At 47.7% G+C, this 24,981-nt stretch overlaps 1 protein-coding gene across 16 annotated transcripts in view; it reads right to left on the bottom strand.

Annotated features, from left to right (window-relative positions):
- The window catches only part of WWC1 (WW and C2 domain containing 1), a 175,539-nt gene that overhangs the window by 148,462 nt on the left and 2,096 nt on the right, over positions 1-24,981 (bottom strand). For 4 of the 16 annotated variants that reach the window (XM_028849903.2, XM_077937424.1, XM_077937425.1 and 1 more), the window contains exon 1: positions 1,401-1,681. The exons of the other annotated variants lie outside the window; for them this stretch is intronic. In XM_028849903.2, coding sequence (XP_028705736.1) covers positions 1,401-1,402 — 2 coding nt within the window. In that variant the 5' untranslated portion in view covers positions 1,403-1,681. Of the gene's footprint in view, positions 1-1,400; positions 1,682-24,981 lie in introns of those variants that run through there. 16 annotated transcript variants of the gene reach the window in all.

Genomic DNA, 24,981 nt, shown 5'->3' with positions numbered 1-24,981 from the left:
AATGAACATGAGGACATCTGGAAGGACATATTCTAGGAGTCATTAGCAATTAGATCTAAAGTGTCCCAGTCCACTTGCCTCTCCTTCCCACGTAATCCAGCCTTTTAATCTCTCCAGTAAGCTAGGATCCTGGGAATACTGAGGAGCAGGACTTCTCTCTCTCTGAAAAGGCCTCTGTGCTCACATTTCTAAATAGCTATAGATCCTAAGAGGGCAGAAGGCAATGGGGGAAATAGGACAGGATGCCTTGGTGGGGGAAGTCCCGGGCTCAGTGCCTGGGAACTGACAAGAAGCATGGGCCTAGAGAGCAATCACAGCCCTGTCTACTCTGCACCCCACTACCATCCAGCCAACCCCTGGGCCACACCTCCTGTCCTCACTGTCCAACAGAGCAGGATCTGTGGGATCCGGCTGCGGGCTCCAGGAAGGAGGCAGCAACTTCCTCCAGTGCCTGAATTCCAAGCACTGCACCCTGGAGAGTGCGAGAGCTTAACTAATTCTCAAATCAGGACACACAGACAAACGCTCTGAGAAATGGCAGAGAACTCAAGGAGGGTGAGTGATGTTGCATCAACACGCGCCAAATACCTTGAGACAACGCAGCACTGGCAGGCACTCAGCTGCAGAGTCAGAGAGCCCAGACTGAAACCCCAACCCTCTTGCCAACTTGCTGTGTGACCTTGGTAAGTTCCCTAACCTCTCTGGGCCACAGCTGCCTCATCTGGAAGGTGAGGACAAGGGAAAATGTAAATGTCTATAAAATCCCTCAGTTCATGGCACCTGTCACTACTGCCAGGTGAGCTTTCCACAGCATCTAACAAGATTTTTGAACTGTATTGTCACTTTACTCTTTTTTGAATATGAAATCTTGACCAAATGATAACAATGTACTGTTTTCCTCCTGGAGGCAAATCAAGTGTAATTTGGTGAGAAGGGAAGAGAAAGGGAGTGGATTCAGAAATAACATTCTCATAAATAAAAAAGCACAAAAGAAACTCAGTAATTGACACAATCTTGTAATACCTGACTCCCTCATGGAATCCCAGCAAATGTCAGAAGGATTCGGATACAGCCCATGTTGAACTAAAGCTGGAGTCTCCCCTTGCACCAATTCAATTCCAGAAGCGTTTGGTAGGGCCTGCTGTGCACTTAGCCCTCAGCTGCTCGGCGCTGCTGCCTACAACCCAGCCAGTCCTTTCTTTCTCTTCAAGGAAACAAGGGGTTCTGCACCTACGGCAGACGTAGAGGGCAGGCTGCCCTCACCCAGACCTCCTGGGCTGAGTCCCCTGAGGTCACAGCAGTCTGTGCTGACCCTAGAGTCTCACTAGGTCAGGCCTCCCCTTTCCAAAGCCACCCTGCCCTGAGTCAGCCCCTCAAAAACACCCCCAGCCCTCACATACATGCAGATAAGCGAGCCAGCTTCCAGGAGGCAGCCTGGACTGGTAAAGCAGGTTTCTGGTGCTCAGCTTGTTCAGAATAAGGAAATGCATTTTGTTTTTCAGAGCCAGGTGATGGGCAACGTCCTTTCGATCCCAGGCACCTGCTCTCCCTTCACTGACGCGATGAAGACAGCCTGTCTGGGCCTTCTGGTATCTTTGTTTGATTTCTGTTGGGTCAACAGTTACCGGTTTGGCAAATAGCAATTGCGAGCCTCACACAGAAAATCGTGGTCGCAAATTCTGAGAAACGCTGAGGGGGAAGGACTCTTGGGAGTTTCATGGTCCAATAGTTCTATTCTTCAGCTTCTCCTGCCTGAAAAGAGGGGGAGGCCTGAGCATTCTAGCTGCCCTGGGTTTGGGGTCAGCCCTGGGGCTGGAAAACTGTTCTTTCTTCTGTTTTTCTATAGCAGGAAGAATGTCAAGCTATGGAGTCTCCCTGAAATACAGACAGGGATCTGCGCTTCCACCAAGGACACCACAGTCCCAAACAGGTGGGCTGTGCCTCCTGCCAGCCAGAGCCTTGGCCTCTTCTTAGGTCTGATGCTCGCCCTCTGGCCCCAGACTTGACCTAGGAGTTCAGACTCACCAGGAGAGGAGTCAGAAGGTGAAAGCTTCTTAACGGGAAGCGACCATTCGTCATCCCTATTCTGTGGCCTTTCAGTTGCCGCTCAGCGCTCTTCACTTGCACTGATTCCTTTCTTAGTACCAATTACACGCAAAACTTTGTGCTGGGCCTGGGGAGACTGGGCAGGAGGCTTCCCCATTCAGGGGAGCAGTCAGGCAGAAAGAAACTACTACTTTGTGGTAGATTCATGTTAGGAGAAAACACATATACAAGCCCCTATACAAGGTGGGACAAAGATGGCAAGGAAGGCTCCCAGGGAGAAGTGGCCCTTTAGCTGAAGTTCGCCAGGTGAGGCAGCACAGGGAGGTAGTATCAGAGCACAAGGGGCACACAGGGTTGACACAAAGGAAAGATTAAGCAAGGGGACAAAGAGAATGAGAGGTTTTCAAGATGAAGGTGTATCAGAATCATCTGGGTAGCATATTAAAAATGCAGTTCCCGGAAGCCCCACTGAGATTCTGATTCAGTAGGCTTAAGGTGGGGCCCAGGAATCTGCATTTTACAAGCTCCTCTGGGGAGTCTAAAGCAGGAAGTCTGTGGACCACACTCTGAGAAATCCTGCTTTGAAGGAATGGAAAAAAAAAAAAAAAAAAGCTATTTGTGGCTTTGATGGAATATTGGTTTATTTTCCTGGAATGTTCCCAAAGGGACTTTGGACAGCTCACTAATGACTCGTTCTTCAGTCATGCTACACACACATACATGCCAACGTCAAACGAACTGGAAATGAATCTGGGGGGTGTCAGCAGCCTCCCTCACACTGATGGACTGAGTGTCTTCTGAGACAGGCGGGGGAGTGTTATCTCAGGAATGTGTTGGGGCAAGGTCCGTGCTTCCAATAAAATGCTGTGCACAGGTGAGCCAGGGCCTGGCGAGGGCAGCGTCCTAATCCCTGACGGGAAAGCCCTCTGGAATCTGGCCACACCTCCTTGCCACCCTCATGCCAGGAAAGGTTAGGCGCTTCCCTGGCCTCTCAGACTCTCTGCAGCCTGTGGCTGGCTCCCGCTCCCCACCGGTACCTAGTCCCACATCTGGAGCCCACCTCTGGCTTCCCAGGACTGCTCCAGGCTTAGGTTTCCCCTGGCTGGGGCCAGGGTTTATGTTCAGGGGCCCCAGCTCACCCAACCAAAGCCTTGGCCCAAAGCATCATTGTGCTAGTCCCCTCACAGCAATATTTCTTTTCTTTTCTTTTCTTTTTTTTTGAGATGGAGTTTCACTCTTGTTGCCCAGGCTTGAGTCCAATGGCGATCTCGGTTCACCACAACCTCTGCCTCCTGGGTTCAAGTGATTCTCCTGCCTCAGCCTCCCGAGTAGCTGGGATTACAGGCGTGCACCACCACACCTGGCTAATTTTGTGTTTTTAGTAGAGACGAGGTTTCTCCATGTTGGTCAGGCTGGTCTCGAACACCCAACCTCAGGTGATCCACCTGCCTTAGTGTCCCAAAATGCTGGGATCACAGGCATGAGCCACCACGCCTGGCCCCCTCACATCAATATTTCTCCCAGGCAGCTTGTGACTTACTTTGCCAGCTCAACTCCCTGCCTAGGAAACTTATTGTAGATTCCAGTTCCTCCTTGTCTTGTTCTTGCCTCTGTTCTCTGACGACTGGAATCCTGCCTCTGTGCTCACCACCAGTGTCTGCCAAGCCACTCCTCATTGCTTATTAGAGCCAACAGGCACTACCCTGCCATGAGTGCTCCCACCTGTGACTGGCCCTCAGCACCCCCCCCACCCCCCGCCCCATCCCGTGTTCTGCAGCCCTGGTGACCTCCTGCATAGCCTGAGACTGCTCTGATCTTTGGCACCTGACCTTCTTGGTAGATGCAGTGAGACCTCAGGACCTTGCATTTTCTCTGCAGGTGTGAACCCCTATCAACTGAGCTCCAACGCCCCACCCGGCTTCAATCTCTTATTTCACATGGGGCTCTGGGAATGAGCTGTGAAGCTCCTTTCTCTAGATAGTATTTATGGCTGGTTGTAAAAGTCCACTGTTTATTGATACCACAAGTATGTAGTGTGCCCTAGATCTGAACTAGAAAGAGGCACAGGCAGCCACAAAAGCAAAAAAGAAAAACAACAGAAGTAGTATTGAACGGTCAGTGCTACTCAGTGTTAACATGCGGAAGTACCTCTGGGGATCTGGTTAAAATTCACATTCTGATTCAGGGGATCTGGGGTGCAGCCAGGGATTGTGCATTTCTTTTTTTTTTTTTTTCTTTTTTGAGACAGTCTCGCTCTGTCACCCAGGCTGGAGTGCAGTGGTGCAATCTCGGCTCACTGCAACCTCCACCTCCTGGGTTCAAGCAATTATCCTGCCTCAGTCTCCTGAGTAGCTGGGATAACAGATGCCCGCCACCATGCCTGGCTAAGTTTTGTATTTTTAGTAGAGATGAGGTTTTGCCATGTTGGCCAGGCTGGTCTCAAACTCCTGAACTCAGGTGACCCACCCATCTCGGCCTCCCAAAGTTCTGGGATTACAGGCGTGAGCACTGTGCCTGGCCGGGATTCTGCATTTCTGATAAACTCCCAGGCAATGCTGATGTGCTGGTCCACGGCCCACACTTTGAGTAGCAAGAGGGTAGGAATCACACAGACAAACAGGAGTTTGCCACAGGGGTTTGAGGCAGAAACCACCAGGCCCTGTGAACTGCCATGAGCATTCAGAGCAATTTACTTTTGAAGTTCTGAGAAAATGTCCTTAGACTGGGCACAGTGGCTCATGCCTGTAATCCTTGCACTTTGTGAGGCCAAGGCGGGTGGATCACTTGAGGTCAGGACTTTGAGATCAGCTTGGTCAACAGGATGAAACCCTGTCTCCACTAAAAATACAAAATTAGCCGGGCGTGGTGGCATACGCCTGTAGTCCCAGCTACCCGAGAGGCTGAGACAGGAGAATTGCTTGAGTCTGGGAGACGGAGGTTGCAGAGATCATGCCACTGCAATCTGCCTGGGCAACAGAGCAAGACTCTCAAAAAAAAAGAATGTCCTTAGGATGCCAATCACCCATGACCTACCCTGCGTGGGCAGCTGCTGCGGTTGGCACCACATGACCCCTGATGTCTCCCGTACCAAGTGAGTCCAGCTCAAGGCTGGTTCTGTGATATTTTCAAATCAGCATCTCTCATGAGTTGTAGTGGCTGAGCTGATGGGTTAGGAGGCACAGGCTGGGGCCATGAAGTCCACTGCGGTCACCTGCAAACTAATGCTGTGATACTGTAATAACTGTTGACATTTTAAAGTATTTACGATGAGCCTTGCTTCTTGGCTAATGCCTTAAATAAGATAATCCATGCTTAATTCTCACAACAACCTTTCAAAGTAGATGGCAGTTTAAGAGCACAAGCTCTGGAGCCAGACAACTTGAGCTTGAATCATGGCTTTGCCACTTCCTAGCTGTGCAACCTTAGGCACATTACTTAATCTCCCCTCTGCCCCCATGTCTTCATCTCTAAATGACGATAGTATTAGTACCTTTCTCAGAAGGTTGGTGTGATGGTTAGTTGAGCTAATAAATATAAAACTTAGAGCAGTGCTTGGCACTCAATAAAATCTTGGTTATTATTGCTTTTTTTTTTTTTTTTTTTTGAGACAGTCTCGTTCTGTCACCCAGGCTGGAGTGCAGTGGCACAATCTTGATTACTGCAACCTCTGCCTCCCAGGTTCAAGTGATTCTCCTGCCTCAGTCTTCTGAGTACTTGGGATTACAGGCATATACCACCATGCCCGGCTAATTTTTGTATTTTTGTATTTTTTTTTTTTAGACTGAGTCTCGCTCTGTCACCCAGGCTGGAGTGCAGTGGCGTGATCTCGGCTCACTGCAACCTCTGCTTCCTGGGTTCAAGCGATTCTCCTGCCTCAGCCTCCTGAGTAGCTAGAACTACAGACACCTGCCACCACACCCAGCTAATTTTTTATATATCATTTTTAGTAGAGATGGGGTTTTGTATGTTGGCCAGGCTGGTCTTGAACTCCTGACCTCAGGTGATCCACCTGCCTTGGCCTCCCAAAGTGCTGGGATTACAGGCATGAGCCATGGTGCCTGGTCTATTATCACTCTTAGCCTTATTTTTACAAAGCAAGGGAACAGGCTCAAAGTGATTAAGCAGCTTGCCAGGGTCACACAGTTAGTAAGAGGCAGAACTGACTGATAAATGAGGGTTTTAGGAGGCAGAGGAAACCATGACATGGGTGGGCAGATATAGAGGGAGGTGTGGGGAGATGCTGCTGCCTGGGTTCCTCATGCCTCCCTGTTGCAGCCTCCGCCTGCCCAGCAGCAGGGGCCACTATTCCTTGCCTCGGATTCCTTTCCATTTGGTCTAGGAAATAATTCCGTAGAGGGATTTTGAAAAACCAAAGAGCTTCTTTCAAGAGCCATCTTGTATGGGCCTCTGTAGCCTTTGACCAGAAAGGGCCTGACTTGAAGCAGACCCCTTCCTGCTGGAAGTAGGGAGGGAGGCGGATGACGGATATCTCTTGGAGCAGGAGGCACTAGGTGCTGCCTGGGAGGGGAGGGGAGCCATCAAGGCATACAGGTAGGGCTGGGGAGCTGCAGTCCAGCAGTAAGAATGGCAAAGTTGCAGGGCATGCTTGGGAACTGACACCAACCCAAGGGGGCTAGAAGCCAAGGACCAATGAAGAGAACTCAGCAACCATGGCTACCAATTATTGGCACCTGCAAGGGTGATGGGCACTCTGCAAAGTGCTTACTTTATTTATTCAGTTTAATCCTCATAAAAACTGCATGAAGTAGTGTGGTTATGTAAGAGAACAACCTTATTTCTTAGGAAATTCACACTAATGTATTCAGCAGTAAAAAACAAACAAAAAAAAACCAGTATCTCCAAGTTATGTTTTTGTTTGTTTGTTTTTGTTTCTTTAAGACAGGGTCTCCCTCTGTCACCCAGGCTGGAGTGCAGTTGCACAATCACGGCTCACTGCAGCCATGACCCCCGGGGTCCAAGTGATCCTTCCACCTCAGCATTCCACAAGATGATGGAACCACAGGCATGCACTACTATGCCTGGCTAATTCTTTTATTTTTTGTACAGATGGAGGTCTCCCTATGTTGCCCAGGCTGGTCTTGAACCCCTAGGCTCAAGTTATCCTCCCACCTTGGCCTCCCAAAGTGCTGGATTTACAGGCATGAGCCACTGTGTGCCCAGCCTCCAACTTACTCTTAAATGGTGTTTGTTTATACATAAATATTATATATATATCTGTAAATGATATACATTATGTGTGTGTATATATATTTGGATACATTATATATACTCAGAGATACAGAAATGGTGTGTGTGTGTACATATATATATAAACACACAATTTAAATTGTTTATATATATAAATATATGTAATATATTCAGAAAGAATAAGAGAATATAAGGTAAATGGTGAACACACACACAAAACTGATAAATCTGGGTAAAGGGCATATGGAAATTTCTTGTACTATTTTTGAAATTTTCCTATTATGTTTGAAATATCAAAATTAAAGAGACACAAAAATATTACCTGGGAAAGGTCTTCTTAAGACACTTAAAAACAGGATGAGGTAAACACTATCATTCTCATTCTTACAGATGAGGAAAGTGAGGCAAAATATGAGGTGCTTAGAAGATGAGGGTGAGACCAGCTTCCAGAAGGTCAGCAGTGTGTCCCCCAGCACCCCAAGGGGATAGGGAAGCGGGAGGGCTGGTCCGCGCTGGGTTGTGTTATACTGAGCTGGTACCTTCTCACGGTAATGGCAGAAAAGGCAAGAGGCAAAGTTGTTTGAGACCAGAACGGGATTCAGTTTTCGATTTGTTGTAATTTGTCGTGCTTGTCTAGACACAGAAATGATGTCCAGTGGGTACCCAGAAACAGACACCTGTGGCTTCACGGTTGAGGGCTTGGGGACACAGGACACCCCTAGGGAAAAGCAAAGAGGGAGAGGTGTCTATTTTCTACTAAGACAGAGTGAAAGGTCTCTGTTTTCTAAGACAGAGGGAGAGCGGTCTATTTTCCACTAAGTTTCTATAGGAGTAAACAGAAAAAGAATGAGGTGTCAGAGCTTGCAAAATAAAAGGTGGCAGAACTTGGCAGCTAGATGAAGGAAGATGGAATGGAGATGGATGTTTCTGGAAACAGGGGTTGCCTGTGGAGCGGGGGCGGGGTAGGTGGGGACCAGGTGGGAGGAAGACCTACATTCCACTATGTACCCTTTGGACCTTAACCTATGCCTATGTTGTAACCATTACAGAGGTACCTTCTAATGGTAACGGCAACAAAGGCCAGAGGCAAAGTTGTTTGAGATCAGGACTGGATTCAGTTTTTGATTTGTTGTTTGAGGTGCTTGTCTAGACACAGAAATGTCCAGTAGGTACCCAGAAGCGGGCACCTGAGGCTTCATGGCAGAGGAGGTGGTTGAGGGCTTGGGGACACAGGACATCCCTAGGGAAAAGCAAAGAGGGAGAAGAGTGCAAAATGCCCCACCTCCTTTGGATGAGGATGACCCTGTAAAGGAAGGGAGTTGGGAGCACTGCTAAGTGCTACAGGAGGAGGATACCACTGTGTGGCCCCTGATGACACTTCTGGAACCTTGCTCTGAGGCTGGGGTGGGAGAAGGAAGGATGGAGGTGCTGAGGCATGAATGGGGGTGGTGGAGGCAGTGGGTGTGGGACTCTTCTACATTCTTCAGGTAAAGGGGTACCAGGTGGGGTTTGCAGATCGAAGACTTATTCTTGGAGAGGGAGTCCCTGAGCATATTGGAGAACTGAAAGTCCGTGCAAGCCTGAAGAAAGAAAGAGATTGTTTTGACATGAGGACCAAGAAGTGGGCCAGGTTGTGGAGGAGGCTGAAGGGATTCTAGCTGGGTCTCTACATTGATTTGCAATTTGGCACAAATCTATTCCCTTGATCAGTGGTTCTCAAACTGAAGATTCCATGAAAATCACTTGGAGGTTCTCTTTACAAATGTGGAGTCTGGGTTCCACCTCCAGAGATTCTGGTTATATTGACTGGGATGGGGCCTGGCAACCTGCATTTGAGCCACTCCCTTTAGAGGTTCAGATGCACGTGGCCAACAGATCACACTGCAGAGAGCTCCTCTGCCAAGGTCAAGAAAAAAATATTGCTTGTTGCCAATAAAGTGCCATGAACTCCTGCGCAAAATGAGGAAAACTCCAGTTGAAGAGGCAGAGGTGTGATCACTATAGATGTATTTTATTTAAAGCTAAAAGCAAACTCAGTTTTTCTGACTACAGAACTTTCTAACTTTATCCTTTGACCTCTGGAGTCAGTGACAAGGCCTATTATTTTCCAATCCAGCATCCTCTGATTTTCCTAATCTGTAATTATTTTGCTTGTTTTTATTATTTGTCTGTAAGCTCCATGTAGGGTGACAGCAATCTTCATTCACTGCTGTGCCTTTTCCTAGCACAGTTCTCAAAGAAGGGACTGCATTCTTTGGTTTCGGTTTTAACCAACGTGCAGAAGTGGACGGTAACCCATGCATGGCTAAAGCCACTTCCTGCTTGCAAGACTCAGCCTGAAGACCCACTTGACTTCTAGTGAACCCTAAACACACATTCTGAAGGATGTTCTATTAGGCAAGCAAGAATGCTGCAGACCAAGCCTACAGGCCGTTCAGGCACCAAACAGTCAAAGGCAAACTTGGTTCTCACAAAGCCTTTCCTACCAAAAAAGCAGATGGAGACTCCTTGAGCAGAATAGTCCATAAAAAGAAGGGTGAAATTGGCCAGGCGCGGTGGCTCACACCTGTAATCCCAGCACTTTGGGAGGCCAAGGTGGGCAGATCACGAGGTCAGGAGATCGAGACCAGCCTGGCTAACATGGTGAAAACTCATTTCTGTCTCTACTAAAAATACAAAAAATTAGCTGGGTGTGGTGGCATGCACCTGTAGTCCCAGCTACTCAGGAGGGTGAGGCAGGAGAATCGATTGAATCCGGGAGGCAGAGGTTGCAGTGAGCCAAGGTCACACCACTGCACTCCAGCCTGAACAACAGAGCGAGACTCCATCTTAAAAAAAAAAAAAAAAAAGAGAGTGAAATCAAAGATGTTGATAGCCACCACAGATGGGGGCATTTGGTCAAGGAAATAATTCCTTGGAGGGATTTTGAAAAACCAAATGTACTCAGAAAAAGAGCTCACTCACCTTGTTCATGGAGAGAGGGGTATCTGCTAAAACAAGGGTAGAATAAGCAAAGACCAAGCAAAGACAGACCCTGGACAACTGGAAGAAAGTGCCAGTGAAGGAATCACAGGAGTGAAAGAAGCTCTAGTCTAAATCACCAGGACTAATTCAGTGTTGCTCTCCTTGACATCCTGGCCTGACCTACGTGATGGTAAAGAACAGGCTTCTGTGGGGGCAGACATGGGTTTGCATGTCAGTTCTGACACTTATTAGCTATCCAAGCTTGGGCAAGTTTTCAACTTTCTAAGCTTCAGTTTCCTCATCTGCAGAATGGAGATGGTTCTTACCTCACAGGGTTGCTATGAGAATTAAACTGGGCGATGTATTCAAAGCACACAGCCCAGAACCTAGCACAATCTAGAGTCTTAATAAATGTTAGCAATTATTAGTTCCTGTCCATAGGCTGTGATCTATATGGTGGCAGTGTCTGCAACCCATTTTCTTGGGGTCCAAAAGATGCAGGTTATGTGCACGAAATCCAAACCAGGTTCAGCAAATGAAAGGAAGGCCCAGCCCCCAGGCTTACAACTCTAAAGTAGCTGAGACCGGCTGGGCGTGGTGGCTCATGCCTGTAATCCAGCACTTTGGGAGGCCAAGGCGGGTGGATCACCTGAGGTCAGGCATTCGAGACCAGGCTGGCCAACATGGTAAAACCCCATCTCTACTAAAAATACAAAAATTAGCTGGGCGTGGTGGCGCACACCTATAATCCCAGTTACTCAGGAGGCTGAGGCAAGAAAAGTGCTTGAACCCAGGAGGCAGAGGTTGCAGTGAGCCAAGATTGTGTCACTGCACTACAGCCTGGGTGACAGAGCAAGACTCTGTCTCAAAAACAAATAAACAGAAAATAAAGCAGCTTAGATCAATTTATTCAGAAGCATTACTGCTGCAATGGGAGTTGAAGATTTTCACATTATGGCAAAAGGAGCCCAAATATCTTTGATTCTTCACCCATCAGGAAAAAAAGAACAAGACAGGTACGCATAGAAGAGGGGAAATGACCAAACAGCAAGCTAATGACATTCCCTCAAATATTTATGTTTTGTTTTTTTTTTTTTTTGAGACGGAGTCTCACTCTGTTGCCCAGGCTGGAGTGCAGTGGCACGATCTCGGCTCACTGCAAGCTCCGCCTCCCAGGTTCACGCCATTGTCCTGCCTCAGCCTCCCGAGTAGCTGGGACCACAGGCACCCGCCACTACGCCCGGCTAATTTTTTGTGGTTTTTTTTTTAGTAGAGACGGGGTTTCACTGTGTTAGCCAGGATGGTCTCGATCTCCTGACTGCGTGATCTGCCCGCCTCGGCCTCCCAGAGTGCTGGGATTACAGGCGTGAGCCACCATGCCCAGCCATGTATTTTTTTTTTAAGACAGAGTCTTGCTCTGTAGCCCAAGCTGCAGTGCAACGGCAGGATCTCAGCTCACTGCAACCTCCGCCTGCTGGGTTCAAGTGATTCTCTTGCCTCAGCTTCCCGAGTAGCTGGCACTACAGGAGTGTGCCACTATGCCTGGCTAATTTTGTATTTTTAGGAGAGATGGGATTTCACCATGTTGGCCAGGCTGGTCTTGAACTCCTGACCTCAGGTGGTCTGCCCACCTCGGCCTCCCAAAGTGTTGGGATTACAGGCATGAGCCACTGCACCTGGCCGTCCCCCAGATATTTACTTCTCCACCTCCTGCAACTATTTTTTAAATACTTCCTGAATCATCTCAATTTTTCCGAGTAAAACTATAAATATTAGATTTTAAAATATCTCAGGTTCCTATGGCACTTGCCACCTTTACAAAGTACTTTCATTTAATCTCATTCAAACTCTACAAATGTTTGTAAGGAAGGCAGATATTTACCTACAGCTATGCTTCTCCAATCTGGCTGCAACCTAGAATCAACTAGGGGCTTTCTAGAAATTCCCTGCCCAGGCCATACCACAGACCAAGTAAACCAGAATCTTTGGGGGTGGGCCAGGCATGGGTATTTTTAGCTGTTCCCTCCAGTGATCTGATGAGTCTAATATGTAGCAGAAGCGGGGAACCACTAACTGTTCCTTTTGTTCCCCCAGCTCCAAACATACCTCCTCATCTCCTTGTAGAAAGGAGATCAAAGTTCCTTATTCGTCCATTGCAGAGCTAAGGAAACCAGGGCTCAGGAAGGTTAAAAGATTTGCTGCTGAGAGGAAGGGCCAGAAACAGAATCCAAAACTCTCGACCGGGGAGCATTCAAGCCTGGCTTAGTGTGCTTCTACTGCATGCCAGCCATTGAGCTACCCATTAACCAAGAATAGAAAAGATGCAGGAAATCATGCCGTTCTATCACAGTGCAGGATGCTATGGAGCCTGGGCTGAGGTGGGGAAGGTATTTCTAAACTTCATTTGTAAGCTGAATCTTAATGCCAAGAAGATGTGAGGCGATGGTGAGGGCCTGGAGAAGGGAGTGTGGAGGTTTAGAGTGGCCAGTAAGGGTTGGGGAATGATATTAAAAATGTTCCTAAGTTGGCCAGGCGCGGTGCCTCATGCCTGTAATCCCAACACTTTGGGAGGCCAAGGCAGGCAGATCACCTGAGTTCAGGAGTTTGAGACCAAACTGGCCAACATGGCAAAACCCTGACTCTACTAAAAAAAAAAAAAAAAAAAAAAAAAAGAAAAAAAAAAAATACTGGGCCAGGCACAATGGCTTACGCCTATAATTCCAGCATTTGGGAGGCTGAGGCGAGTGGATCACCTGAGGTTGGGAGTTCAAGACCAGCCTGACCAACATGGAGAAACGCCATCTCTACTAAAAATACAAAATTAGCTGGGCATGGTGGCACATGCCTGTAATCCCAGCTACTTGGGAGGCTGAGGCAGGAGAATCACTTGAACCCAGGAGGCAGATGCTGTGGAGAGTCAAAATCACGCCATTGAACTCCAGGCTGGGTGAGAGTGAGACTCCATTTCAAAAAAAAAAAAAAAAAGGTTCATAAGCTAATTAAGACTATTTCAACTGGCTACATGCACCTGTGCTCAGAATATTCTGCAATCCTGGTCAGTGTCTGCCATTCAACCACTAACAAATATCTGAGGTTTTTCTGGGTGCAAACACTTAGCCAGCAGTTTACAGACTTGAGTGGGCAGCAGAGTTACCCAGACAGCTCAAGAAAACCCAGATTGCTGGGCTGTACCCCCAGAGTTTCTCATTCAGTCGGTCTAACATGGAACATGAGAATGTGTTTCTAACCGGTTCTCGGGTGAAGCTGATATGCTGGTCTGGAACCACATTGAAGAACCGTTGTACAAGGGCCAAAACCTTGGAGGGCCTGGTGGCCAGTGAAGAGGCCGAAGAAAACCCCAAGGTCCTCCACCGGCTGCTGGTAAATGTTTTATATCAGCAACAGAAATAAGCCACTTATGTTTGTTTTGAAACTCCTTGAGCTATTAAGACACCTCTTAATATTCCTGTCCAGAAAAAGTCATTGTCTACTGGGAAGAAGTCTATCTTCTTAGGCATGACCAGTTTTTCCAGGGGACATTTTTCTCAGAGAGAAACAAGAAGTGGTTTACGTCCAAAAAATCTGGTCCTCAGAATAAATGAATTGAGCAGTAACTCTGTAACTATAGAGAAAGTTATCAAATATATTACGGGGACTATAATGGCTGCCATTAGAACTGCCCGGTCAGTGGAACTTGAATATAATGAGAGATGTCTAATGTGATTATTACTAACTCTATGAGATGGCTTCTAATTTATTCTCATTTTGCCAATGAAGAAATGAAGGCTCAAAAAGACGTAAGTAACTTTGACCAAGGTCACAGAACCAGCAAGTGACAAAGGTATGCAAAGCTGAAGCAGTGGTCTAGGGGAATAGCGGTGGGTAAGACCTCCCTAGAGGGCTGAAGTGAGGATTCCACGAGAGGAGGTATTTGCTCTTCCTCAAAACCACCTCCCTGTACTTCCTGGAGATGAAGTAGGGAAAGTTTCCTGGGGTGCAGGAGCCCAGGGACCCTTCCTCTCCCGAGCAGATCAGTGCAGGGGAGTCCTGGCTCAGTTCCACTGAGAAACAGGGAGGGCAGTTTCCTCGGATCCTGCCGTGGCCATGAAAATTCAAATTCCATACATTCTAACGAAAGAGAAGTCCCTTCGGTCTTCTGGAATCCGCTTAGACTGGCTGCTTCCCCGTGTTTGCCTGCTTTCTTCTTGAGACAGGGTCTCACTCTGTCACCCAGGCTGGAGTGCAATGATGTAAACACGGCCCACTGCAGCCTTGACCTCCTGGGATCAAGCGACTCCCACTTTAGCCTCTGGTGTAGCTGGGACTACAGGTGTGGACCACCATGCCCAGCTCATTTTTTGAATGTTTGTAGAGATGGGCAAGAAAGTGAGATCCCACTTTGAAAGTAAGATGGGATCTCACTTTCTTGCCCAGGCTGGTCTCAAACTCCTGGGCTCAAATCATCCTCCTGTATCAGACTCCCAAAGTGCTGGGATTACAGGTGTGAGCTGCCATACCTGGCCTCCTGTGCCTTATCTTTTAATGAACAAGAAAAACCCACAGGATTTTGCTACTGGTCAGGCTTTGGTCAGCAAAAGAAAAGAACATGATATATGGTCCTCATAATCACAGTCCTCATAAACACAGGTAGACAGTGTTGGCTCATGAGACCATTTCCTTTAGCTCTCTTAGCATAGGGAGGACGAAGTTACTTCATTTGTCTTCAGTTTCCTCATCTGCAAAACAGGGATAATTGAGTACCCTCTCCTAGGTTATTATAAGGAGTCAATGAGTCAGTATATTAGTTGGTTGGTATGAGTGGGGTCAAGCCAGCATCATCATCTGGGGACCTGCAGGAAATGCACATTCTTGGGCCCCACCCAGATCCACTGACTCAAACTGAGTATTTAACAAGCCCTCCAGGTGGTTCTGATGTTTCCTCAAGTTTGACAACCACTGCGCTTGAAAGTAAGCTCCATGAGGACAGGAGTTTTGTTGGTTTATTCCCTGCTGAACCCCCAGTGCCCAAACAATGCCTGACGTATTACAGGTACACTATCCAATAAGTATTTGTTAAATGACTGAATGTGTCCAGATGAGACAGGAGAGGAAGAAAACAGACTCAGAGAGCCTGGTATTTCTACTATATTTGCACAGCTCCATGACTAGCTGTGCCTCTCACTAATTTGTAGTAAATCTGTGAGTTGGAGACTCTATTGTGTATCACCCTAGCATTCCCAGCAATTAGCCTACCTCACCACAATAGGCTCTTGATAACATCCTACTAAAGGCCCCAAGGTCTCCCGGCTTCAAATCTAGGTTTGCACCACCACTGTCAACAGATGTCACCAGGTCTGTCCCTCCACCTTCCTAAAAGAGCTCTAGAGAACACCAAATCCCCAGTCATAATGCGATTTATCTATTTAACTATTTCCCAGTCTCATCACCTGTGTGCACACCCCATTGCAGCAGGGACTTTGCTCTGATCCTCCGCTCTGGCAACAGAGTCTGAGCACAGTAGGCACTCCATAAATACCTGCTGAGTGAATGTCCAACCCCCCACTGGGTGGGACGTGATAAATGCCAATGCCCTTCCTGCAACACCACCATGCTCAAATCAGCAGGTCCTCAAACAGCTCTCAAACAGCGCAAAAGGGAAGACTGAGTGAGGGGACAAGATATCAAAGCAGTTACAAATGAGTTCCAGAGACCTCCAGTTCCTGCATCAGCCTTTTTAGCTCTGCCATGACAACTGCAATTCATTACCCTGATTCACACACAACCCTGGTGCCAGCTCACTGGCAAGAGTTGCTTCAGTCCAGAAATTCCAAAGAAGGGCTTGCCTCCGATAAGACTGGGGGAGGAGGGGAGTTTATTGATTCATACAATGAGTGCTGCCAAGGTGGTTTGCGAGCTCTAATGTCAACGTGGCTCAGGTGAGCCATGGCCCACCAGGAAGAGACTAGAGTTGGCAAGGGAGAAACAAGGGTTTTAGTTCCTCTGCCATTACCAATGCATAGGAGGGTAGGTTGAGCTAACTGGAAGGCATGATGTGCACTAAGCATTGTTTTAAGACTTTCTATATTGGAGGTCATATCCTCACCATGACTCTCAGGGGTAGGTAGGTTGTACTTTTTTTTTTTTGAGACGGAGTCTCGCTCTGTCGCCCAGGTTGGAGTGCAGTGGTGCGATCTCAGCTCACTGCAAGCTCCGCCTCCCGAGTTCATGCCATTCTCCTGCCTCAGCTTCCTGAGTAGCTGGGACACAGGCGCCCGCCACCATGCCCGGCTAATTTTTTTTTTTTTTTTGTATTTTTAGTAGAAATGGGGTTTCACTGTGTTAGCCAAGATGGTCTCGATCTCCTGACCTTGTGATCCGCCCGTCTCGGCCTCCCAAAGTGCTGGGATTACAGGCGTGAGCCACCGCGCCTGGCCAGGTTCTACCCTTATCCTTGTTTTACAGCTGAGAAGGAACTGGTTCAAGGTCACTTACTTTTTTTTTTTTTTGAGACGAAGTTTCGCTCTTGTTGCCAGGCTGGATCGCAATGGCACAATCTCGACTCACTGCAACCTCTGCCTCCCGGGTTCAAGCGACTCTCCTGCCTCAGCCTCCTGAGCAGCCGGGATTACAGGTGCCTGCTACCACGCCCAGCTAATTTTTTTGTATATTTAGTAGAGATGGTGTTTCACCATGTTGACCAGGGTGGTCTTGAACTTCTGACCTCAGGCAATCCACCCGCCTTGGCCTCCCAAAGTGCTGGGATTACAGGCATCAGCCACCGTGCCCGGCCCCACTTACTATTTTAAAGTGACAAAGCCAGACTTGACTCAGTGTCCTCTAATGATCTTTGTGGAGAGCTTATCTACTACAGGGAATCGTGAATCATGTGGTGTGCAATCCCATGTTTGGGTGGAACCACTCACACACATACATTTTTTTTTCCATGGTGAAAACATGAGCTTGTCACTTGAGTTGTCTCTCGGCCTCAGTTTCCCCATTTGCAAAATGCCAGAAAAACATGATGGCAATAGTGTTTGGCATGTGACGGACACTGGATAAGGATCTTTAAAGACAATCATGATTATTAATCACCATTATCACCAGGTGCCAGTTATTGTTCTCACTGTTAGTGATACAAAGTCAAACAATGCACTTGTAAGAAATTCCTGGAATACACAGTGAAATGCTCACAGCGCGACTCTCCAAGAAAAACCACGACAGATGTAGGACTGGAAGGCTGTCCCAGGGTCATCTCATCCTAGCAGCCACCTGATGCCTGCATCTTGACATTTCATCCTTCCAAGTCTGTTACCTGTCAGTGGATCCCAGGGGCTGCCCCAGGGACGAATCCAACAAGTAACCGCCACTGGGCAGGGAGGAAGCCATTGTGGGGGCTGCTACCAAAACAGGCCCGGGCAACAGCAGGCAGCCGACTGGGGAAAGTCAGCAGCTGCAGTTGGCCTGGTGTCCTCGCTGCCAGAGAATGATGAATGGAGCAAGAGAAGAAAAAAAAAGCCAACAAAGGTGTCCCTAATCTTGATGCAGCTTCAATTTTTTTTTTTCTGGCTGACCATTGAGTGAGAACTTAAGCCTCCATCCCTTTTCTTTGGCAGACATTTGAAACTGAAAGATCCCATTTCTTCCCAACAGAGAGATGTCATGGGTAGAAGCATTGAGCAGGCAATTGGCAAGGGGTGGGGGGTGGGGAGAATGGACATGTGACCCACCACACTAGTCCTTTTTCTTCCCCTCCTCCTCACTCTCTGCTCCACCCCCTCTTCCCCATGCCACATCTTTAGAGAATATTCTCCCCCACACAACAGTGAACGCCTGCCCCCTCCTCCCGCCACCCCATTATTATTATTATTTTTTTTTGCTGCTCAGGAACTAAAGGCTAAATGGCCTGCTGGGGAAGGTTTAATAACAAAATGTCACTGTATCCCGTTTCTTAGTTTTCTCTTTCTTTATCTCACTCAGAAACCGATTCGAGGCAGCAGCAACTGAGCCTTTCGCTGTTCTACCTAAAGGTGTGCAGCTGGCTGGCCATCTCCATGCTGGGAGAGGCAAGACGGGAGTTTTTTGCCCAGATCCAGCCCTCAGCTCAGTCCAAGTGGAAGTGCTTCCCGTAGCAAGTAGCCAGGAGCTGGTGATAGGGATGTCACCAGGCCACTTCTCCAAGTGAAGTGGATTCCTCTTATCCAGGGCCCCTTGCTGAACCGGAGGCTGCAGAGCCTCATCACCTAGCACTACATGTGACTGGAGAGAGCTCCTGATACACGTCATGGACAGCCGCCTGACATTAGGTCGGCATTCCCTGCAAATGCCACTGAAGCCTGATCAAGCCTTCTGTCACTGAGGGAACCGTGCAGCAAGACAGTGGCCACCTTTGACTCCCCTATTCTAGCCTTGTTTCTCCTTATATGCACCTGAACTTGGCATGCCAACCTTCCAGGTAACTAAGGCAACCTGATTCTCTTCCCTTCAAAAGGGCAGTGTTTTTCTCACAGCAATCTGGGACCCCAGGGAATTGGAAAATTGGGTCAGTTTGGCTAAGCCCTCTCCCCGGGAGGGGGAGGGATGGCGACAGAGAGGAACAGCCTTGGCTACTCATTCCCTGGCTGTTGGGAGCATTTACCCAAGCGACTTGGAAAGGACTGTGAACTCCCTATACACACTGCATCCTTCAGAGTCCCTCTGCCTGCATCTCTCTTCTCCCATCCCCAAAGCTCTGGTTAGCCAGCTGCTCCCAGAAGGTGGAGTTTATACCAAACTCCTAAGCTCCCAAGTTGCCATGAGGATCTCACTGGCTTCTCTGGTTAAGGCTCCCTAGCAAAGTCTCTCCCTGAGATCCACATCAGGTTCAGCTGTTTTAAGAACAAATGGTAACTCTCAAGCCCAGCTGTCAACAGGGCACTCTGGGGCCCTGAGATGGATTAATAAGCCAGCACAGAGCCAGACCAGGCTACAGCTAGTATGAGTGTAGATGCCAGTATCCAGCTAGGTGGGCTCCAGTCCTGGATGCAACACCTGTTGGTGATCTTGAGCAAGTTACTTAACCCTTTTTTTTTTTTTTTTTTTTGAGACAGCATTTCGCCCTTGTGGCCCAGGCTAGAGTGCAGTGGTGCGATCTCAGCTCACTGCAACCTCCGCCTCCCGGGTTCAAGCGATTCTCCTGTCTCAGCCTCCTGAGTAGCCGGATTACAGGCATGTGCCACCACGCCCGGCTAATATTTTGTATTTTTTTTTTTTTTTTTTTCTGAGACGGAGTCTCACTCTGTCGCCCAGGCTGGAGCGCAGTGGCTGGATCTCAGCTCACTGCAAGCTCCACCTCCCGGGTTCACGCCATTCTCCTGCCTCAGCCTCCCGAGTAGCTGGGACTACAGGCGCCCGCCACCTCGCCCGGCTAGTTTTTTGTATTTTTTTTAGTAGAGATGGGGTTTCACCGGGTTAGCCAGGATGGTCTCGATCTCCTGACCTTGTGATCCACCCATCTCGGCCTCCCAAAGTGCTGGGATTACAGGCTTGAGCCACCGCGCCCGGCCATATTTTGTATTTTTAGTAGAGACGGGGTTTCACCATGTTGGCCAGGCTGGTCTTGAACTCCTGACCTCAGGTGATCCACCCACCTCAGCCTCCCAAAGTGCTAGAATTACAAGAGTGAGCCACCGCGCCTGGCTGGTTACTTAACCTTTCTAAATTTCAGCTCCCTCATCTGACGTACTTACCCCATATAGCTGTTGAAAAGATAAAATGAGGTCACAATATAGAATGCTTAGCTCAGTGGGCAGCAGAGAGTAAACACTCAATAGACGTTGGTATTGACTATTATTTTATTCCTCTCTGGGTTACCAAATCTCTTACTTCTCCCTATTATCAATCCTAGTGTTTTTAAACCTCATTTCTTTCTTAATAATTGACATAGGATGTTCCCAAGCATGGTAGACTCCCATGGAATACGTAGATCTTAAACTCAAGCCTTGGAAAGAGATAAAAAGCCCTCTAATAACTTGTATATAAGTATTAGTATTATATGTCTACAGGTATTAGTGGATCATTCAGAGCAGAAGCATGGAGAATAGAGAGGTTCTGGGTAATTTCCCTGGCAGACTGGTTTTAACTCTCATTTAAGAAACCTTGTTGGGTGGGGCACAGTGGCTCATGCCTGTAATCCTAGCACTTTGGGAGGCTGAGGCAGGCAGATAATTTGAGGTCAGGAGTTCGAGACGAGCCTGGCCAACATGGTGAAACCCTATCTCTACTAAAAATACAAAAATTAGCTGGGCGAGGTGGCAGGCACCTGTAATCCCAGCTACTTGGGAGGCTGAGGCACAAGAATTGCTTGAACCTGGGAAGTAGAGGTTGCAAAGAGCTGAGATTGCACCACTGCACTCCAACCTGAGTGACTGAGCAAGACTCAGTCTCAAAAAAAAAAAAAAAAAAAAAACTTGTTGGAATATGACATTAGACTGACAATAACTCTAAATCCATTTTAATTGACTATAAAAATAGGAATTCACTTGCAATCACTGGAACTGTAATCATTTGACATATAGCAAATTCCTATGACACAACTCACAAATGATTGTGACACACCATGAATGCAACTTCCTGGTCTATACAATCAAACGGATTATGGAGAATAAGGCAGCCATACACATAAAATATGTGTGATTATCATTGATGAGAAGGACATAGATCTAATTTTTAGTAAAAAATGTGTGTAAGAGAAAGAGAAAAAGAAACTTTTACTAGACTCAACGTTGGCATTTATATTCTGTGTGACCTTGGGCAAGTCACTTGTCTCTGGTTCTCAATTTCTTTCTTTTTTTTTTTTTGAGATGGAGTTTTGCTCTTGCTGCCCAGGCTAGAGTGCAATAGCACGATCTCAGCTCACTGCAACCTCCACCTCCCAGGTTCAAGTGATTCTCCTGCCTCAGCCTCCCAAGTAGCTGGGATTATAGGCATCCACCACCACGCCCGGCTAATTTTGTACTTTTAGTAGAGACTGGGTTTCTCTGTACTGGTCAGGCTGGTCTCGAAACTCCCTACCTCAGGTGATCTGCCCACCTCAGCCTCCCAAAGTGCTGGGATTACAGTCGTGAGCCACCGCACCTGGCTGGCTCTCAATTTCATCAGTGAAATGAGAGGCCTGGATTTCACGAACAGAAAGGTCCACTCCAGCTGCAAAATTGGGTAGATATGCAGCCTCCATTTGATGCTGGTGTTTCACAGGTACTTTCTAGTAAAAGTTACAGGAACTGGCATTCCTGAGTGTCCCCTGCACGTCAGACTTCATGCTTGCTGCCCTACCTACCTTCACTTACTTATCACCCATAACTACCCTTGATGGTTAATGGACATCTCCCCATTCATTACAAGACAAACCCAAGGTTCAGGGAGATTATGTCAATTACCAAGGTAACCCAGGTAGCAAGTGGCAGATCCAAGATTCCAGGAGCCAAAGATTCACTTACCCACATTTGCCCTCTAGGTGCCCATGACCTGGCCACACCAGAATGGTCACAAGTAAGTGAAATCATGCCTGTCTTAGCTCCATTTCCCAAGGCCAAATTCCTTAGGCACTGGAGCAGCGGTCTTGATTCTGCAGGTAACTCAGCAGGAAGTAAAATGAGACAGTGGTTAGAAATGTGTGTTCTGGCGTGAGCCTGCCTAGTATTCACATCTCAGCTCCACAAAGGTTGAGGGGCTTTACCAAGCCTCCCTGAGCATTGGGTAATTCAGGTAGGTAATAGTTGTACCTAGTCCCAGGGTTGTTAGGAGGATTTAAAGAGAGAGCCCACATAAAGCTGTCAGCAGACTGCCTGAATATAGTAAATACCCAATCATTATTTGCTACCTAGCTAAATAGGAGGGCTTTTGATGGTGGCAAGCAATTTCCAAGCTTATCTATGGCAGGAGTTATGAACCTGGGGTCCAGGAGGTCCCTGAAATTATTTAAAAACCTTTTCTCTAGGAAGAGTTCTGAACCTTTATCAGTCTCATAAGGGTCTGTGACCTGACAGAGGTTAAGACTTTTTGACTGCTGTAGACCTGACTTCCTACCATATATATTATTTCTCAAATAACAGGGTTAGCAAAAGATCCTCAAGTCGTGGGAGAAATTGCTGGATCCTCTCAGCATGGCCTCTCCAGGCATGTGTGCCTCTGGTATTTATCACACAGTCCCAGAAACTGCCCAGAATTCCCAGGTGGTTCCTATGAGAAGGTCTGAATACAAATCGCACAAAAAGAAGGAATCAGGCTGCAGGAACCTTCTCTGGGAGGGCCAGCCCCAAAGATCTATTCTTCCTCCGAGAACAATCGGTGCATTTGTTTTGCATACCACGAAGTGAAATACACAGGACACTGGCCCCTTTTCTGGGAGCTCACAAAAGCACCCGGAGTTACTCTGCAAAAGGAGCATGGCTCCAAGGTGCTGTTCAGACCTGATCCACAGCACCTGATTCCAGAAGGGCCTGTCACCTTCCCAGTCTGGCCTTGACTCAGGAAAAGCCTGTGGTGCTGCTGGAGCCTTTGGCCCAGTGGGCAGGACCCAAGCTGTCCACTGGACCCTCTCCGGTTGTTGGGACAACCATCCTCAGGAATTTCGGCCTCCCAGTCTTCCCCTGGGTGAGAAGGGGAGAGAGTTGGCAAGGCTGGCTGCTTGGCTGCTCTTCCAACCCCCTGGTGAAAGGGGAAGCTGAAAACTGGATTCCCTACCCCCAGCAGCTCCTGGCCGGCCAGCACACAAAACAGCTCAGCCCCAGAGGGAGGAATGTGCCAAGACATTCTTTAGGGTTGGTAACCAGAGACGCTATTTTGTCCTTGGTGGCTAAGAAATCACTTTTCTGACCGCAGGACCATTTGACTTACTTCTTTTAAATTCAAGGGAATGGGTGGGCATCTCCATGATTCAGGTAAGGAAAAATCCAAGGCAAATAAACACGCACGCACACACACACACGGAGTGGAATTTTTAGTGCAATTTTTTGTCTCACAGAATTAATTAATTGCAGGGATATAACTACCTTGGCAGAATTTTTTCTCCCTAACCCACCACCCCCAAAATAAGTTTGGTTCTTTTCAGCTTTGTTAAATTTCTTCTTCCTTTTTCTCATAGCCAATCCCTGTTCCCCCTTCTCGTCTCATGGAGTCTGGAGACGTAAGAGAGGCAGAAGGGTTTGAAATAATATCTAAGAGCTGGCAGGCCCGTGAAGACCATCTAACCAACCCACTTCTCAAGCACTCAAACCTCAGAGAGGTCAAGCGATTTGCCCAAGGCCACACAGACAGGACTAAAAGGCAAAAATGGGGTATGCCAGAGGGAAATTCCAGAAAACCACAAGTGGATATCCTCCAATTAGCCCTCTTCCAAAACGTACAAAGCTGTACGTTGTTTTTCCAAAACGAGCACAATAGTGACCCCCAGAGTTGACCTGAGACCCCCCTCAGGATCCCAAGTTCAGGGGCCCAACACCAGCCCAGTGCAGGTGGGATGACAAGGAGGTACAGAGATGAAGCTTCGAAACCAGTGACACAAGGCCAAGTGTGGTGGCTCACACCTGTAATCCTAGCACTTTGGGAGGCTGAGGTGGGCGGATTGCCTGAGCTCAGGAGTTCAAGACCAGCCTGGGCAACACGGTGAAACCCTGTCTCTACTAAAATACAAAAAATTGGCTGGACGTGGTGGCATGTGCCAGTAGTCCCAGCTACTGGGGAGGTTGAGGCAGGAGAATTGCTTGAACCCAGGAGGCGGAGGTTGCAGTGAGTCAAGATCTTGCCACTGCACTCCAGCCTGGGCGACAGAGAGAGACTCTGTCTCCAAAAAACAAAAACAAACAAACTAAAAAACAAAAGCAAACAAACAAAAAAACCAGTGACACAAGATGAAGAAGGTGAGCTGCTCACCTAAGTGCCACTGTGTTTCTGCCTCCTCTCCATGGCTTGTCAATCTGCTTAAAAACAAAGGCTGGGCAAGCAAGGCATTGGGGCCTTAGGCTGGCCACAGTACCTAGCTAAAATATACTAACACTGTTTGTTTTTTTGTTTTTGTTTTTGCCTATCTTTTTTGTTTCCCCTTTATGACAATAGATATAGCTAGTTTCCCATTTGTGAAAATAGTACACAAATTTTTAAAGTGAGTTGATCTAAAGTCAAGGAGTAAGTAAGCAATAGCACAGGTGGATATAGCAAAAAAAATCATGGAGGTGGTCCATGTAACACTAAAATTTGGGAGACTGTGCTCTAGCCAATCAGTTCTTGATAGAAGCTACTTGCTTGCCCTTTTCCAAGGGTAAAGAATTACTGTTGAAAGGAGTCTCCTATTGCTGTATTAGAAGTCCCCAGATGCATGATTATCAGTGTTGGCAGTGGCGGTCCTTTCCCTCCAACAGGATGTCCAATTGCTAACAGCACACAGGCCTCAGTAAACTACAGGGACCTAAAGTGGGGCAGGTCACATACGCTTGAACTTGTGTCTGCTCTGAGAAAAGGACAAGAGAAAAGATGCTGCCAAGTGCACCAACACAGTAACAGAGCCGGCAACTGACCTGAGTAGGGGCAGGGAAGCAGCGTGTCAGGGTGACAAGTTTGAAGGTTAGCACTTCAGAGCTGGTGAAGAACTGGTATGCAGAATGGCAGAAAAATAAAAATATTTGAGCAAATCACACCTCTGGGCTTCAAATTTTCTCTTATGTTTCAAATGGGAGTTGGGCTCTGATCTACATCCCTTCCAACTTTTAAGCATCCCAATATTCCCTTCCA

Source organism: Macaca mulatta, chromosome 6 (genome assembly GCF_049350105.2).
Source record: "Macaca mulatta isolate MMU2019108-1 chromosome 6, T2T-MMU8v2.0, whole genome shotgun sequence".
NCBI classification, from domain to species: domain Eukaryota; kingdom Metazoa; phylum Chordata; class Mammalia; order Primates; family Cercopithecidae; genus Macaca; species Macaca mulatta.
The sequence above is the reverse complement of the archived record's forward strand: the minus strand, read 5'-3'. Positions and strand labels throughout refer to the sequence as shown.